Genomic DNA, 17,616 nt, shown 5'->3' with positions numbered 1-17,616 from the left:
TAGGCAACTAGGCTTTGAGCGTTTTCTCAGAGATGGTCAAAGATCCTTATCATTACCTGCTATCAGAATTTCGTGCATTGTATTTCCTGAAAATAATGATGTTGAGAATAAGAAGGTTTTGGAAACTGAGAACTATGGTCTCTAAGTTTTAGATAATAGACAATGGGGGTCATTACAAGTTTGCGGGTCCGGTATTAACAGTGCCGGTAAGCTACTGGCACCATTACTACCGAACCAGCAAACTACGAGTTATGCTCGCGGGTGCCTTTCTGCCCAGCAGGTGTGACCTGGTGGGCAGACCAGCACCTGCGAGCACAACTCGACGGATGCACCGGCACCATTCATGAATGGTGCATCCGACCTCCCCATTCCCATTCAGCCCTCTTGGGCTCAAGTGGGAATGGGGAGTAATGGGTACCGGCGCATGACGATGGGATATTACTGGGTCGGCATACCCGGGTAATTGCCCATTGCCAGGTGCCGGTAATATTACGAGTTTGGTGGCAGCCATGCCGGTTTTACCGGCACGGCTGGCGCCAAACTCATAATGAGGCCCACTGTGCCTTATTGATTGCCATAAGAAATTAATTATCAATATTTCAGAGAGAGTAGGAATTTTGTAATTTTAGAATGATGTTACATTTTTGCTAGTATTGTTTTGAGTTATTTTACTTTATATGGTTACCTTGGATAATTGGACCCTATATTGATCGTAAAATGTATGGTTGTGAATGGTTCAATTGAACAACAGCACAATAATATTTTTTTTTAAAGAAATGAGACATATATTTTGGGAGAACCTACAATTGGTAATAATCATTCTCTACCTACAAATACAAGTCTGAGTTGGAACAATCTGGTGCATAGTTCTTTCATCACAATTTGTAACATACCAATAAAACATCCTAGCAGAGTTTGGGGCTTCATTGCACTCTAAATTACAGGTGTTACTACTACCCAACTGCCACTACCCCACTTTATCAACTTCTAAACCATGAAAGCCTGAGTCAATAACATGAAAATCTTACTCCTGGACTACATGTTCCATAGACAGCTCTGCTGTGGATGCCTTAACCCACTGAGGTTTCCCTTACGAACAGTGGAGTACTGTATGGAGTTGATGCAGCATAAGTCATTGAGGGGTCAATGAAGGCTTTCATACAAGTGCAAAAGAACAGAGCCAGACAAGTAGGTTCTCTGAGAGGCTTAGTGAAGATCTGGGTGATGTAGCAACAGGCACCTATACTAGACCCTGTCATGCCCTGCAGCTCATCTAGTTATCATTCCTTTCTAAACAAAATGTCACCCCCAGCCTTGTAGCCCCTGCTCAATCGGCCACTGATGGCCGGGTGGATCATGGGCACCCACAATGCAACAGACGAGGAGAAGAACACATTTGCTGATTCATTGCTAGGCACTAAGAGTACTCAACACCTAGGAAAGGTAGTTCCTAGAAGGTGGAAACAGTGAGGCCTCAATGGCAAGCACTGTGATGAGGAAGAGTAGGACGAGGGGTAATGAAGACTACTGGTAAGTAATCCAAGCAGTATTGGCATAGCCCTGAATCGCCATCAGCTTCTCTTGGACTAGAGTTTGCCTTGATCTCCTATCTGTAAGCATTCCTAACGCCATTGGACAAGACATCAGCAGTTTCAGACTTCCCTCTGCAACTAATAGGACATCCCAATAAAATAAGTTTTTCCTTGTTAATTGGGTCGCACTTTCAGAAGCCACTGTTACAAACCACACCAGTTGCTCTTACATCCTCGTGATCCAGTAACTTCTAGAAGAGATCACTGGTCAGTCTTCTCTTCCCAGTAATCCAATCACACTCAGGTGAGGCTAGTAGCTAACAAATGTGTTCATTGCCATAGCACATGTGACTGTGCATCTGGTGGAAAAGTTTTTCTTTAGTTTTCAGGAATGTTTTTCAAAATCTGAAAAAGAATCACAATTTACTAACAAATAAAATTGAAAAGCCTTCTGCAAGGACTTTGCCTCAGAACAAAATGAATCACTCTAAAGCGGTTAGTGTGAAAAATAGAATGAATATTTTCACACGTGGTTAAGACATATTTTTTCACCAGTAGCGCATTTGCATCTGCAATTAAACCAGACTACTTTGAATAACACTAGCAGGCTACTACGTCATAATGTTTGATGTTGCTGCTTGATGCGCTAGCTCAAAGGGATCCAAGGAGGATATGATTTTGGAGGGGGAGTGCACCATTTTACGCATTAGTGTTCCACTCCTCCGTGTGTACATTCAAAATTGAATGCAGACAATGGCCCCATAGCACCCCACTGCTAACATTGATGGTCTCCTGCATCATACTTGCCACCCTACTGATTTAGGTAGTAGGCTAGTGCTCTTCAAGCAGTGGTACTGCCTACAGATTTCAGTGACAGATCCTACTGCTTTTTTGCAATGGCAAGTAATTTATGTGACTCTAAGGCTCCAGGACAAAGCATGCAACACATTAATTAGTCTGTCTGTACAGTGGACTGGTAGGTGAATACTTTTATTGGGCTCAGACCAATCCACTGACCTGACAGCTATTTGACTCTGTCCTGCACTCTTGCTGGGACAACCCTTAGGTGAACCACCAGTGAAGGCAAGTGTCAGAGTGTAACACCATCAGACAGCATTTGCCTATCAGACTGAGGGGGGGATCAGTTGCCATGTCATTCAGTGTTCAACTTGCAATAAATATATACTGCCTGGGATGCTGCTACAGAGCAGTGGCACACGTTGCCTACCAGCTCTGTGTGATTACCTTCTGTGAAGTTAGGTAATTGAATTTGGTGTTAAGTTACCATTCAGAATTAACCATTTTTAACATTTGAACATCTTTCGTGTTGTGCTGTTTGATGGGTTGTGTATTTTAGAATGCTTCAATGGTGCCAACAATGTATGTTTTGTATTTACCTGTGATGTCCTTGTTTTGGGAATTAACTTTTTTGAAACTTGAAAAATCCTACATCTTTTTCGTCACAGAATGTTGGCAAGAATGCTGCATGCAATTGCATGTGATGCAAAACGACCCTGTAAGCCTCTTGATGTTTTTCAAAATCAGTACAGTGCTGAGATGCTGTAAAGGGCACAGCATATATCTGAGATGTTTAAATTCAGAAATACATATCGTTGCTAGTATTGTCGTTGGATCGCCTTATCCAGAAAGATCACTGCTTTAAGTTCAACTGTTATAGAGAGTTAGTTTATGAGTTGAGGAAGTAGAAATGCTGACGGAAACCACAGCTGTCGCCCCCGTCGCCCCCTTCACCCTCCACTGAGCACTTCCTCGTTCTGAGCACACAGTACAACAGCAATTCGTCTTCAGGGGCAGCTGCGACTTGATCCATCGCAGGTTCCGACCTTCATAGGCCCTTTATTGCAACAGTCCCCATGGCAGGAGATGTCACCTATGCAGACTTAAGGATACCCGGGGGACCTTCAAGCACCAATGCATGGAGGAAAGCCAATGGTAAGCACTTCCGGTTTACCAGCTTTATTCTGAGATAGATCACTTCCTGTGTTGCACTGGAAATCTCCTGAACTGAACAGATCCCGCTTCTTGGCCCCTGACAATCTGAGAACATGTTCGAGGTATCAGGGATTTGTAATGTATGTACACTTTATGCGCTTATGTTTTTATGCTTGATGACATGGTGATATAGAATATGAACTTGTGTAGACTATTGCCGTGTACATACGTGGGTCTGTGAAAGCTGCGTTTTACACCATCAGCACGCTGTACATTCCATACACAGTTAAGGTAATTTCTCTGTGCAGTCCATTTATCATTCGCTGCCTGTTCCCTTGAGAAGAACTTGTATAAAGACAAGGGTAATCATTAGAAAACGAACCGCTGGGTTCTAATACCCATTTACGGTTTGAAACTTCTCCAGAAGCACACAGCGCCCTTCAAGGCAATAGAAGCCACTGCAATCAAATCGGGTTTCTTTCCTGTATTACTGAAAAACGTAACAGTATGGGAGTCATTTTAAATTAAATGCAAATTACACGCATTGGACGGCCAAGTTAGAACTTACTTGCTGTTTGGTCCGCTGCATTCAATTTCCGACTTTTCCAAGGCGCAGTGCAACATTATTAAAGATTAAAACTAGGAAAAATCGCCTTAATACTTTACTTTTACACTCCGTCTTGTAAAAAAAAAGGTAAACGTCTCCTGCAAATGATGCTTTGCAAGTGGTGTTTAATATTGGATTTCTGGGGAATCCGTCTGCTTTCTAGCAGGTACTAATTAGAGGCCGATTCCATAGGAATCCATTTGGAGTATGCCTGCTTGAAAATCTCAGTGAGGCATAAAACGCTGTGCGCCTCCAAGACGGAAGAAGAGAACACAGAGGAGACACAAACTTTGCTTTGCGCCCCTCTTCAAGGTAATGAAAATGAGCTGGGCCGCAAAAATAAGGCGTAAGAGTATTATGCTTCTGGGTCACCACAAGAGCCACTGATAGGAGACCTGGGAAGAGACTCTCGTAGTGGTTCTGCATGACCTCTATGTGAGAGCAGCATTACTGTGAGCAGCAGCAAAACACACAATAGTTCCAATAGTTTGGCCATTTTTATACGCTTTGAAAAAGAGTCGCAGAGGAAAGAAGGGGTTTTGAGAAGTGAGGGAAAGAGGGGATGAGATTTGAGGCAAAACATGGAGTAGGCTTAGAGTGAATACACCTGCTCCATCTCAATATTATAGATGGTGAGGTGTTACTGGTTGTTGATATGTGCACTGTGTAAGCCAGTGAATTCAACACTACTATTATAACTTACAGTCTCATTGTAGTCTCATTTTAAATGGGACGGAACAGGAAATAGAAGCAAAAAAACAGGTGTAGTGCTTTTATGCCTCCATTTCCGCTCTGCCCCATTTCACAGCAGTGACGAGACAGATGAGGGGCATCGAGCAGAGATAAGCTTTCCGCTATTCAGTTCTCCACCTTGTTGTATGCATGTATGCGATTTTCACAACATCCACTTCGGGTTTGCACAAGGTCTAGATTTGTAGGAATCAATAGGAATTCATTAGTAAAAACACCACCTGCAAAACACATTTGCACACAGTGTTTATTTTCGAAGAGTGTGGTAAGTTAGAAGAAGGAGTCGGAAAAAGGGGTGGCCTTTTACACAAGGCTTTAATTGGAAATAATACGAACAAGACCTACCTTTTCTTATACTAAAGTGTTTGCACTACTTAACAAAACTCCAGCTAGCGTGCTTGTCATTAGGTTGGTTTGTCCAAAGCAAAAAGTCTGCCCTCTGTCCAAAAGCTAACCTACTTCTGACCCTACCACTAATCAAAAAGGATTCAGAAAACAAAAAGGGGCTCTGGAGAATGGCTCCCTTCTCCTGGCCCAGCTGGCTCAGCCTTTGTGACTGATCTTATAGTCTCTTGTAACAGTTCTGATTTTCTCCCGCAGCTCCTCAAAGGGACTTCTTTCCTCAACTGTTATATATTCTCTCTAGGACCTGACCTTCTTGGGTATTTCTTCAGTGTCCAATAACTGTTGGCTCTTCCCACTATTAGGATAAGGGAGGTTCTTCCCATAGTACTCTTATCTTTTCTTAGGGGTTCCCCACTCACTGTAATGGGGGAGGTCACTTCCATGTTTCACTTGGGTTTTCTAATGGATTTCACAATTACTGATGTAGTACTCTTGACTTTTCTTAGGGCTCTTGTAATTATTTTAACTAGGGAGATTACTCCAGTAACACTCTTGGATTTTTCTTATAATCTTCACAATCACTGTGACGAGGGAGATCCCTCCCGTACCACTCTTGAGCTTTCTTAAGATTTTCACAACCACTGTGACAAAGAAGATTGCTCCCGTATTACTCTTGCGTTTTACTTTTCTTATGGCCGTCACAATTTCTGTGATGAACAAGATCACTCCCATATCACACTTGCCTTTTGCTTCTCTTATGGCCTTCACAATTACTGTGATGAGGGAGATCACTCCCGTAACACTCTTGGATTCTCTTATGGTTTTCACAATCACTGTGACGAGGGAGTTTACTTCCGTAGCAATCTTTAGTAGTTCTGTTATGGTTCTCACAATCACTGCGACGAGGGAGATTACTTTTTTTGTTTGTTTGTTTGTTTTTGTTTGTTTTATTTACTTGTATAGCGCACCAAGCCCAAAGGTATCTGGGCGCCTTTCTTGAAGTACATGGTTACACATTTATATACAATACAGTTTTATATAATACAATGCAAAATACTGTAAATTATACATTGGTGGATACAATTATTAACATTTACAGGTATATACAGAATCATGGAATTTATACAAGATGTATAGGGGAGCAGGTTCAAAGTTAGTGCTTAGGTAAGAGTACAGCTGGCCGTAGATGGTCTGAGAGTGCGTCCTACCCTGGCGCTAGGCATGGTCGAGAGGGTTGCTGTGGTCAAGATGTCACGGTAGAGCAAAGTGGTTATTTAGATAGATTGCGAGAAGAACCAACATTTTATTTTGTGCTGAAATTAAAGGAACACAGGGTCAGTTCTTAATGCTAGTGGAAGCTTATTCCAAGTTTTAGCTGCTAGCACTGGAAAACTGGAGCCTCCTGCTTTGTTTAATTTTAAAGTCGGAATGTTGAGACAGTGGGCGTATGTAGATCTGGTATGCCTAGTGGACTCTTTGTTAGAGAATTTGTTCATTAGGTACTTAGGCGCTGAGTTGTTGAGGCACCTCTGCATGATAATGAGCGTTCTGAAGGTGATCCTGTCTTGGATCGGTAGCCAGTTAGCATTTTGACTGATATGTGAGATGTGGTTAGACCGAGGGATGTTAAGGGCAGCTCTGAGAGCATTGTTTTGCAATACTTGTAGCTTGTGCAGATTCATTTGACTAGTACCCAAGTATAGAGTATTGTAATAGTCCAGTTTGGACATTATGAGGGTTCTAGCAAGGGTGAGAGAGCTGTTGGTATTCAAGAAGGGTTGACAGGCATTTATCAGTTTTGATGTGTATGCCGTTGAGGAGGTAGTGGCATTAATCTGTCTTTGAAGGTTTAAGGCAGACTCTAAGTAGAAACCTAAGATTTTTCCTACCTTGTCTACTTTGATGAGGTTGTCATCTATATTGAACGAAGATTATTCATGGCCCAGTTTGCTGAGTCTTAGCTTGGAGCCGAAGAGGAGGATCTCCGTGTTATCGTCATTGAGACAGAGGCCATCCATCCCTGTATTTTGCTATACATTTCATTGAGGAGTGGTAGTGTCAGATTGGTAGTTCCCTGATAGAGTGATGAGTATTTGCGTATCGTCTGCGTAATTTGTATACGATATGCCTAAGTCATCTAGATGGTCAAACAGAAGCTTTGTTTATATATTGTATAGGGTGGGTGACACGCAAGATCATTGAGGGACTCCACTGGTATGGAGAAGGATTGGCGGAGGTGATGGGGGGAAAAGACCCTCATGGATCTGTCAGCCTGGAAGGAGTTAACCCAGTCTGCAGCTTGGCTAGAGAACGAAGCGGCTGTGGTTAGATGGTTGGTAAGGATGTTGTGGTCGACTAAATCGAAAGCTCCGACAGGTCCAGTAGGAGGAGTAATGCGGGCTTACCATTGTCCCTTGCCTCATCCATTTGGATTTTTAGATCCAGGAGGGCTGTGTCTGTCCCATGTCTTGGTCTGAAGCCCGATTGTCTGAGGCCAAGGAGGTTGTTTGATTCATATATGCCGCCTTGTCTAAGATGATTAAGAGGAAAGGCACAGTGGTGATTGGTCTAAAGTTATTTGGGATATTAGGGTCAAGGTTTGGCTTTTTAATAAGTGGCATGACCCACGCGTCTTTAAGATTTTTTGGGACAGTGCAAGAGGCAAAGGAGGCATCTCTGATGCTATGTGCGGATGACATTATTTTTCTTGATAAGACCCCAAAAGGCCTACAACACAGTCTCGATGCTCTCGGCGATTACATGGCCAAAAACAAGCTAAAAAGAAATACGTCAAAAACCAAAATTATGGCCATCATGAAACCAAAAAAGAAGAAAAGAAAGCCTGTGCTAAATATAAACTGATCCCTCATTGATGTGGTTGATTCGTACAAATATTTGGGGGTCACCATTTCACACATAATGGATCAAAAGGAATGGGAGAATGGGAGCAACTAAGAACCAAAGTAATGGCCCTGGCAAGACAAGGGTATATCCTTCATGAAAAATATGGAAAGTTTTCATACAGACCTATCATAACATTCTACAGGAGTAAAGTAATTCCGATCCTGACGTATGGAAGTGAAACTCTGCTAAAATTAGCAGAGAAAATTTGGCCCATTCTCGAAGACCTATTCTGGAGAAAAATAATGAGGCTGATACAATCTTTCCCATTAGCACGGATCCGCTTCGAATTAGCATTGCAATCTCTCAGATAACAGGTGAAGAAAAGGTCTCTGCACTGAAGATTTTCACAACCAAGACAAATGCTATTGGTGCAAGAGTATTGACAGAATGGAAACACCAGATGTCACAGTTACTAGCAAATGCAGAAATAGATGCAGAAACGCTATTACTGAGACCGCAAAATGCCAAGAAAAAGATCATGCTTATCGATTGGATAAATACCAATGAACATAGAAATCGATACATAGATAATCTGGTTTCAGAAATAGAAGAGAGAGCGATTAATGAACTTCCACCATACCTGTTTCTTTTTCCAGAAAAATTAAAAAATACGATATTTATGAAACTGCGCTTATATATTCTACCAACAAGAGAAAGAATAGTGAGAATAAACCAAAAAGACGTAAAGACGATCTTCTGTAGAGCCTGCTAAAACCAAGACATCACAGAAACATTGTTTCACCTCATAATGGTCTGTCCGGTCCTTCAACACAAGAGAAATATTTACAGGACTTATTTCGAAAATGGAAACGAAACTCTGACTGTAGAAGACAGATGGGCCTCGGATCTTGCTGGGTCAGGACAAAAAGATGATTTTTATAATTTTTCACTTTTGGAATAAGATCATGGACACATTTCTCAAAGATGAACTGTAACAAATTGAGAAAATCTGATTAAATTGTTTAAATGTCTTTCAAAGATGACTGTTAGGGCTTTTTGGATGTTAGTACACCAGAGGATGTCTTTCTCACAGGAGTCAGGTGGTGTGATAGGGGATTCCAATTCTTTGAGGATGGTGAGGAGCTCCTTGGTATTGGATTTGGCATTGGAGATTCTATTGTTGTAACAGTCCTTTTTGGTTTCTAGGATAGCAGTTTTGTAAGAGGTGGATGTGAGTATAAATGTATCTTTGTTTTGAACTGAAGGGTTTTTTCCAGGAGGCTTCTGCATCTCTTTTTGCTTTGCGTAGCGATTTCAGCTCAGAAGTGAACCATTCATCGAGGTGTGCTAAAGGTTTAGCTTTCCTTAATTTAAGAGAGGCTAATTGGTCCAAGGCATCTAAGAGGATCGGATTGTAGAGATCTACCATAGCGGCAGTATCTAAGTCTAGAGGCAGTTGTTGCTGAACAATAGGTTGAATTAAAGGGAGAATACTTTCTAAGGAGTATAGGTGGTTGTTCCTAGTTAATGTTGGCGGGGCTTGGATATCCTTTGGTGATAGTGGTTTGGAATCAAGGATTTCGAAGGAGATGAAATTATGGTCAGACCAGGCACACAGTGTATTGGCTAGTATTTTGGTATTGCCATTGAAGTCTGCTATCCAGTCCAAAATTCTGCCTTTACAGTGTGTCGGGTCCGAAATCCTCAGAGAGAAACCTAGTTCTGAGATGGCTAGAACGTTGGTATCTAGGTTGTAATGTAAACTTAAGTTCAAGTCGCCTAGGAGTAGGATTTGTGAGTTAGGTTTTGTATTTTGAGTGAAGAGGCCGGTTATGTAATCCTCAAAGGAAGATAATTGGCCAGGTGGTCTGTAGATAGTGTGGATGAGGAGCGTCCGTTCTGCTGAGAGCGGGAGTTACACAGAGAGGAGTTCTTCAGATGCGAATTGTGTGCTGGCTAGGGTGTTTCTGGCGATGATAGCTACCACACCTCCTTTCTTGGTAGTTCTATCAGCCTTGAAGATAGTATACTCATCTGGGACTGCTAACATCAGAGCCAGGCCAGCAGCTGGATGTAGCCAGGTTTCTGTGATTGCCAGGAAATCTAATTTATTGGATGTGATCAGATCTGAGATGTCTAGTGCATGAGCAATTAATGATCTTGCATTAATAAGTGCTCCCTTGATGGTGGCACCTTCTAATTGTGTCGGAGCAACATTGGAGTTGTGTGTTGGAATGAGGGGGGAGGTGATGTGACAGTGGTGCTAACTCGGATAGGCCTTGGTGGCTTATGTTGAACATGGGGTCTTGGTGTGGTGCGAGAGCCGAGTCTTGTCTTTCTGAGTGAGAGGAGGCATGGTGCCTTTGGAATGTTGTGACTGTCAGGTATGGTGGGAATGTGAGTCAGTGAGAGGAGACCTATCAGTTTGAAGGGCAAATTACCTGAGTTTTAGCAACCTTTACTTCTGTTATGGTTCTCACAATCACTATGATGAAGAAGGTTATTCCTGTAGCAATCTTTACTTTGCCCGAACCCCTACCGGGTCTCCCGCCGCTTCCATTACCTTGAATTTGATGGGGGTACATCACCGGTTCTTCCTGGGGTTGCAGGCTGGCTAGTTTTCTGTTAAAGCTCCCAGTGTTTCTCCCTCCGAATTCTTGTGTGCGTCTGCGGAGCCCTTTGTTTGTCGCTGTCGGCACAGTTTATGGACCGCATGGTCCACCTGTCACGCTCTGTCCCTGGAAGGTATGGCATCGTTGGAGGCTCCGTTAACTCAGGCCGTCACGTTCTTCCTATTGCAGCAGTCTAGTCATCCATGGTTCCAGCACTCTATATTGAGGCCAAGCCCCCTGCTCCGAGCGTTGCAACTCTTGTTGCTAGCGGCGCTCGTAGTTTGCTACTCCTTGTGCCCTTTTGTGCTTGACTCTTGCTTTCCCTTTGATTTCCCTCTGCAACTGGTTCTCGCCGGTACGCAGCTCACTTTCGCTATCCCTCTCGCCTTCAGGGGACGGGGGTGTCACGGCTCGCACCCTTCCGCATTGTTCCAGCTGCTGAGCTGACTTCTCTGGGTGCGTTCTCTTCTGCGTTCCCCCCTTCGCTGCTGGTTGCACGGCTCGCGCCTCTCGCTTAGTTTACCCAGCAGAGCTGGCAACTCCTGCAGCGTGCCTCTCTGGACTTCTCCCCTTCGGGGTCATTCGTCGTACTCGCGCCTTCTCTATTTCCACCCGGCAGAGTCAGCAGGTTCTACTAGCCTTTTCTGTGGTTCTCCTTGTTGCGACGGCAGCTTGCCTCGCTCCTCCGCTTCCATCAGCGCACTATCTCCGCTGCATCCCCGCGACTCTCTCTCTCTCTCTCTATTACTATTGTTTGGTTTCTTTTCCTTTTGGCTCTCCCGTCCTTCCCTGGAGTTTCACTCGCTTCCCTTCTTATTGGCCTTCCATTGTTACTGGCAAAGGTAGTTCTTCGACCTACCTCTTCAAGTGCTCTGGTTCCAGCCTGCATCATTTACTCCAGTGCCTTCAAGTCCTCCAAGCACTATCTTGCTAGACCTGCAATACCTTCCTCATCAATACAGGGTTTTTTCAGCCATTGGCTTTTCCCTGTTTGGGGCTGGCTCCTCTGGGTCCCCTCTTGTCTGTAGTGTACCTACTCAGTCAAGGTGGCCTCCGGGGGAGCCTGCCCTTATCGCTACGAAAAGAAGAGGGAGAAGAAGAATAAGAAGAAGACTAAGAAAGGCCAGAGAAAGAAGAAGACGGAGACCCAAGACAGATCCACCTAAGAACCAGGTGAGCAGGGTCAGAGGGAGGATTCACCAGAGCTTGAGACCAACTCCCAGAGGTCACACCACCGTCTGACTCCTTCCAGCTTCCAAGTAAGAGGTTTCTCAGTTGAGCTGCAGAGTACTCCTCCAACCTTTCTATGTTGTCCCCTCGACCGAGGACCAGCTTCTTTCCACACCTTTCTCGTTCCTAGGTTTAAGCTTCACGGGCTGTGCAAGCTTAATGCAGACATTTCCCTTTAGCAAGTTCTTCCTCTGTTTTTATTCTCTGTTGCCGGGTCCTATCCAGCAGAGGATCAGAGTCCTCCCTTAGTTTCCAAGAGGTATTCTGTATGCCTCCTTGGGGCCAACTCATACCAATACTGGCTATTTTCACTGAAGGAGTAGTTGTTATTGCTCCTTCACTCTACTTCTCAGTACTGTTGGGTTCCAACCTATTGCCATTCTTCATGTCTCTTTTCCTCTTCTCAGTGGTTTCAGAACTTGGTTGAGCTCTTACAATAGGAAACAGTAGTTTCTTCAGGTTGGACTTCTTGGGACAATGAGACTCTCAAGGTCTCATAAGAAAGAGGATTAGGGAGTTCTTTCACGGAACGGCAGTCCCTATCCCCCAGAGCGGAGTCTCTTACTGTGAGGTCCCGCTTACTGGCACTCCTGGGGGGAATGTTTGGTAGCAGGCTCATCTGCCTAGCCTCACAGGGAAGGGCTTCCCACTGGGGAGAATTGACGAGATCCCATGAATTGTCACAAGAGACAGAGTGGAAAATAGAAAAAGCAAAAGCAAATTTGCCTCGCTTTTACTCTTTCCTTGTACACTCTGCTTTGCGACCTGTAAAATTACATACAGAGGACCCCGCAGCATGTAAGTGCTAACGGTTGCAGTCCCCTGCAGGTAATGTAAATTCATTGTAAAATAGCCCCATGAATAAGGTCATGTCAACTCTATAGAAAGCTTCTTCAAATGTGCCTGATATCTTTGGTCCACATCTGTCATACTTTTAGTGTTGCGCTGAATCTAAAAAAATAATTTGCCACTTATGAAGAAGGTCCACACAACCGCTGAAAATACACTCACAGCCTCAGCTAGGATGTGTAACAGGCCTGTTGATTGAATGAGCAGCTTTGAAGCCGGTGGAAATCAACTGCCATCCTAGTTTAAGCCTGGCTACTTGTGAACATAGAGGTGTTTGCAAGAAAAGGGTACGATACAGCACAATTCAAAGCCACTGTCATTGCTCATTAGGCTAATGCAAATCCTATTCTACAAGTACAGAGATTTCTTGAATTATTTATTCATAGAAAGTGCACAATTGACTACAAAGTAAGCCTTACACACTAATTACAAAATATACAAATATTTATTTTACATATATCAAAGCAAAAAAAGAGAAATTGTCATTTACACCATCAAAATGCTTTACGTTAAAATACCCAGTACCTACCCACACAGTAGTTAAATAGTTACAAATCCATAAAGCTGGGGCATCACCAGGTAAAAACCTCCATTTCAAATACAATTCTTTGTTTTCCAATTCAACCTACATTTTTGCCCAGAAATGTGTTCCTTCTAGTATAAGGGAGATTTGAAAACCATATAAGATCCTCAACCAAAAAGGTACTGTTTTGAAACAGTAGCCTCTCTAGTTTGTAATTGATTGACATTTAACAACATAAAAACCCTTCTGCTATTTTGGTCTGGAAAGCAAACTAGTATGCATGTATGTATAGTAGCGTAGTGCTTTTAACTACTCTGTTAAGAGGTTTTCCTTGATAGACGCTCCCAGTGTTTTTGTCTGTCATGCAACCTAGTGTTCTTTTTACATGTTGTTAAAATGTCTTAAGATTAAGTATTTCACTCATCCCTTATTCCAATTTAAAAAAAACAGTTTAAAATTGTCTGTACGTAGGAATCTAATTCTTTTTTATCAAAAGATTCTGAAATGTCTCACGGCATGTTTTCGTATTCGGTTTCTTTATAGTGATATATAGACGTAATTCCCTTACCATAGCAAGGTAGAGAGGGTTACAAGAATCAGTTAATTCCTTACTACTTTGACGGGGATACCATGATCCAGACAGTGAGTCCAAATGTTTCCCTCTACCCCAGTTGGACAGCCTGTTTACATACTTTAAAAGCGCCCCATGCCGAATAAAAGAATGAGGCAAAGTTTGGCTTTATATGCTTTTGTTAACTGTAGATGGGAAACAACTCAATGCTGTTTATCAAATTGTTTTAATGCTGCCATAACCTTGAAAGCATTAGACATCTTGTGCTCTAGTAGCAGGGACTTTTTTGTAGAGGATGTAAACCAGACACTCAGGTAACAAATGTGAGCCACAACTTCCAACTTTTAGTCTTCTAACTTGCATTTATATCCTATTATTGTTGTGTGTTGGATGACTTAAACACCATAACTTTAATTATCTGTATGTTCACCGCTAAGTAGTGCCTGAAAGGGATCAAAGGTACTGCATTCAGTGTCCTCTGGAGCCCAATGTTTGTAATGTCAAACAATACTTTGTCATCTGCATTTGCTAAGCAATGTATATGTACATCACCTAGCTTAGAAAGAAAATGTCGAACATCAACCAGTATATCTAATATATTGGCTACGTAAATATTGAAAAGAAGGGGTGAAAGAAGGCACCCCTGCTTTAGGCTGCTATTTTGTTCTATGGTTGCTGTTCTATGGTTGCTGTAACCGAGCATTGCCCTTTAAGGCAGATTTGAATTTGGTATTTGTGTGGAGCAAAATAATAAGGTTTAATAGACCTTTAGCAATCCACCATCTCCTTAGACTATTGGATAACAGATTTCTGTCTACCATGTCGAAAGCGTTGAGCAATCTAACTATGCTGCAGATAGCAGGGGATTACCTGATGTAGTCACCTTCTGAATTAATACTCTTAAGCATAAGGTGCTATGACTTGTTGACAGACCCTTTCTAAATCCAGTCAAAAAATAAGGTAGGAAGCCGGTTGATCCTACCGTGAACGCCAAATCACCAAAAACATAGCAGCAAAGATTTTGCTGGTAACATCTAATAACGCATTCAATCAATAGTTGCAAGGATACTCCCTAACAGATATTTTATAAATTGGACTTTGATAGTGTCATTCATGCTGCGGGTAAGGTTTGAGTTGTTATGATATTGTTAAATAGACGTACCCTGATAAAATACCAGAAATCTTTATCTTTTTTTATTACACTAATTGGAAGGGCATCAGGGCCAGGAAGTAGTATATAGGGATACCTTTTGTCAAAGTTACAGGTGCTCCTTGGGGCGCCACAATACCCCACCCGTTTTGATCAAACATTAGTTTATGTAAAAAGCTTGTATTTCTTTTTTCTCTCTTTTTTATAGTAATGTTTATTTAATTTCTTTTTTATATTAATGTTTTTAACAAAGTAATTTCATTGCTCTAAGAGATAGGATATTCCGGCCGATCACACGCCCACAGGGAAGGGGCATGTGGGTGAAGGATAGGTGGACTGTAGCTAATGATATGAACAGCTGCAACGCCAATGGGCATGACCGGACATGTTCCTAACAGTCTGAATAGCTGCCGCACAGACTTGCATGTCCGGGCCTGTCCGGAAACCATTCAGTTTCCTCAGCCGGGGACACGTGTGGGGCTCGTAATGGGTCGTGTTGGGGGTTGAGCATGTTACAAAACTTATTTTTTTTATTCATACCAACGATTTCATTAAATAAAATCATTATTTTTTTAAATACATATGAATATTTATTTAAAATACATGGCCTTTCATTTATAGTACACAACATATAATGAAAAGATAGTACAGTTTAAATCTGATGTGGCCATCAACGTTCACCAGTCTTTATTACACAGAGAGACACCTTTACATGGTTATATATGTATGTTTATTAAAATCAAACAGCCTTTTATATACAAGGTGTGACACATGTTGAAAAGATATTTTTGTTGAACACCATCTTCTAAATTGTAAGCCTGTGTTCATCCATCTTTATTAAACACCACGTGTTACATTAATATAAAACATGATATAACATTTTAATATGTGAGAGTTGTAGGTGGTGGTCATTTTGTTTAGTTCAACATGTTAACCATCTCTACAGAAAAACATATATTTTAAGGTACATAGGCGAATCAGGAAATATGGTGAAAAGAAATGTTATTTTGAAATTTTATGCGCAGTCTGACATCTTTTACATATTAAGCTAATGTTAAGCAGTCTTGATTACACACCATTGGTTACATTTAAACAATACACAATATTACATTTTTAATATGTGAGAGTTCTAAGTGATGATCATTTTGTTAATTTTTCGACATGGCAAACATCTTTAAAGAAAAAACATATTTTTTAAGGTACATAGACGAATCAAAATACATGGTGAAAACACATTTTTTTAATTTGCGGTCTGACATCTTTTAAACCTTCAGTTACAATCAGTGAGGATCCTTCTTTATTACACACAAATACAGTAGTTTCCATTATAACAGGAGCCAACCAGACAGGTTAAAAGGCATTTTTCTCTTGATTGGTGCTAGGGTGTCAGGATCAACTTGCAAGGGTGACATCTGTGGAAAGAACAGTAAGGTGTGGAACCTCGGGCGGTCTGATGGAGTTGTTGGAGTCCACGGATTTAAAGAGTCCAGTTTTAGTTCATCCAAGTGTTTGTGGTTGGCGGCATTACCCATGAAGAAATCCCAACCTTGTCTTGGAAAGACGTGACACTGTGTCATGCCCGGTACTAAGTCGAGAAGGTTGGAGGCATGTGCAGTCTTTCGTCAGTACACAAGCTCCCCTTTGTCTGACCTGGAAATGGTCATCAGCAGATTGGCATTGTTTTGTAGTGAGGGTTAATGTTAGCCAGCACATCTTGAAAATGTGCATCAACATTTGCAGCCATGTCCAGGTCGGAATTGTACCAGAGCAGCTCGAGGCTCAGGAATGTAAAGAGTCAAGGTACTTCACTCCTGCTCATCTTGGCCTATGTAGGCCAAATATCTCTGTAGAATGGTGTTATAAAGGGTCAGCTTGTCATGTTCGGACATTTCTGTGTGGTTCAGGACCATGGTCATCTCGGAATCAAGACAGTTGGTCGGCGTTTTACGTATGTCACAGCTATCAGGCATTCAATGGCATAGATTTTCCGGCTGGTTTCTGGGGACCAAGTAGTGCTTCTCCCTGTGCTCCATCACTGCTTTCTAAAAAGGCCTGTGATTAGTGCAATAGCTATGTCCAACAAGCTACCTATAAAGCTCCTCGACTATTTTACCAATTTCTTTTTACATTTAAGAGTGGTTCTTTTGTAACTGAGCTTCTTGATCACCACGCTTTTCCTTTTAAAAGTCTGCAAGTGTTTGGGAGATAACAGTACATTACCTTTAATGACAATTAGGGAGATTTCGACAATGGCATTTATGAAGTCATTGGAGGCTGAGCAGAGGAGAGCTTTTCTCTGCTGTGGAGAAGTGGTGTCTAGAAAGCGTAAAACACGAAGTTTTTAAAGTGCATGTGACACCATGTTAGGAAAAGACAAGCGTCACTCAGGAATGATGGGTTTGTCTGCAGATGTGTGTGTTTTTATAACGAAGCCCCGGGTTCTTAAAGATGTAGATCACAGGGATGTCAGGTGGGTAAAGCCCTGTTTGTAGCCTATAATCTCTGCAGTGTTGGCTTTTAAATCAAATAAAAGATAACCATAGGGCTTTTTGGTGACATCCTCAAAGGATTCTAAAAAGAATTGGAGTTTAGAGGGAAATATTTGCCTGCCCAATACTTGAATCTATAATTTATTAAGGGTATATTTAAA

General features: G+C 42.1%; 1 protein-coding gene across 1 annotated transcript in view; it reads left to right on the top strand.

Annotated features, from left to right (window-relative positions):
• The first annotated feature begins 3,336 nt into the window (after positions 1 to 3,336).
• The window catches only part of LOC138580171 (killer cell lectin-like receptor subfamily B member 1B allele A), a 613,615-nt gene continuing 599,335 nt past the window's right edge, over positions 3,337 to 17,616 (top strand). Inside the window, exon 1 of the mRNA XM_069650501.1 lies at positions 3,337 to 3,485. Within this exon, the coding sequence (XP_069506602.1) occupies positions 3,407 to 3,485 (79 nt within the window). The 5' untranslated portion in view covers positions 3,337 to 3,406. The remainder of the gene's footprint in view (positions 3,486 to 17,616) is intronic.

Source organism: Ambystoma mexicanum, chromosome 3p, assembly GCF_040938575.1.
Source record: "Ambystoma mexicanum isolate Mex_15411 chromosome 3p, UKY_AmexF1_1, whole genome shotgun sequence".
Taxonomy (NCBI): Eukaryota; Metazoa; Chordata; class Amphibia; order Caudata; family Ambystomatidae; genus Ambystoma; species Ambystoma mexicanum.
This window is presented reverse-complemented; position numbering and strand designations above follow the sequence as displayed.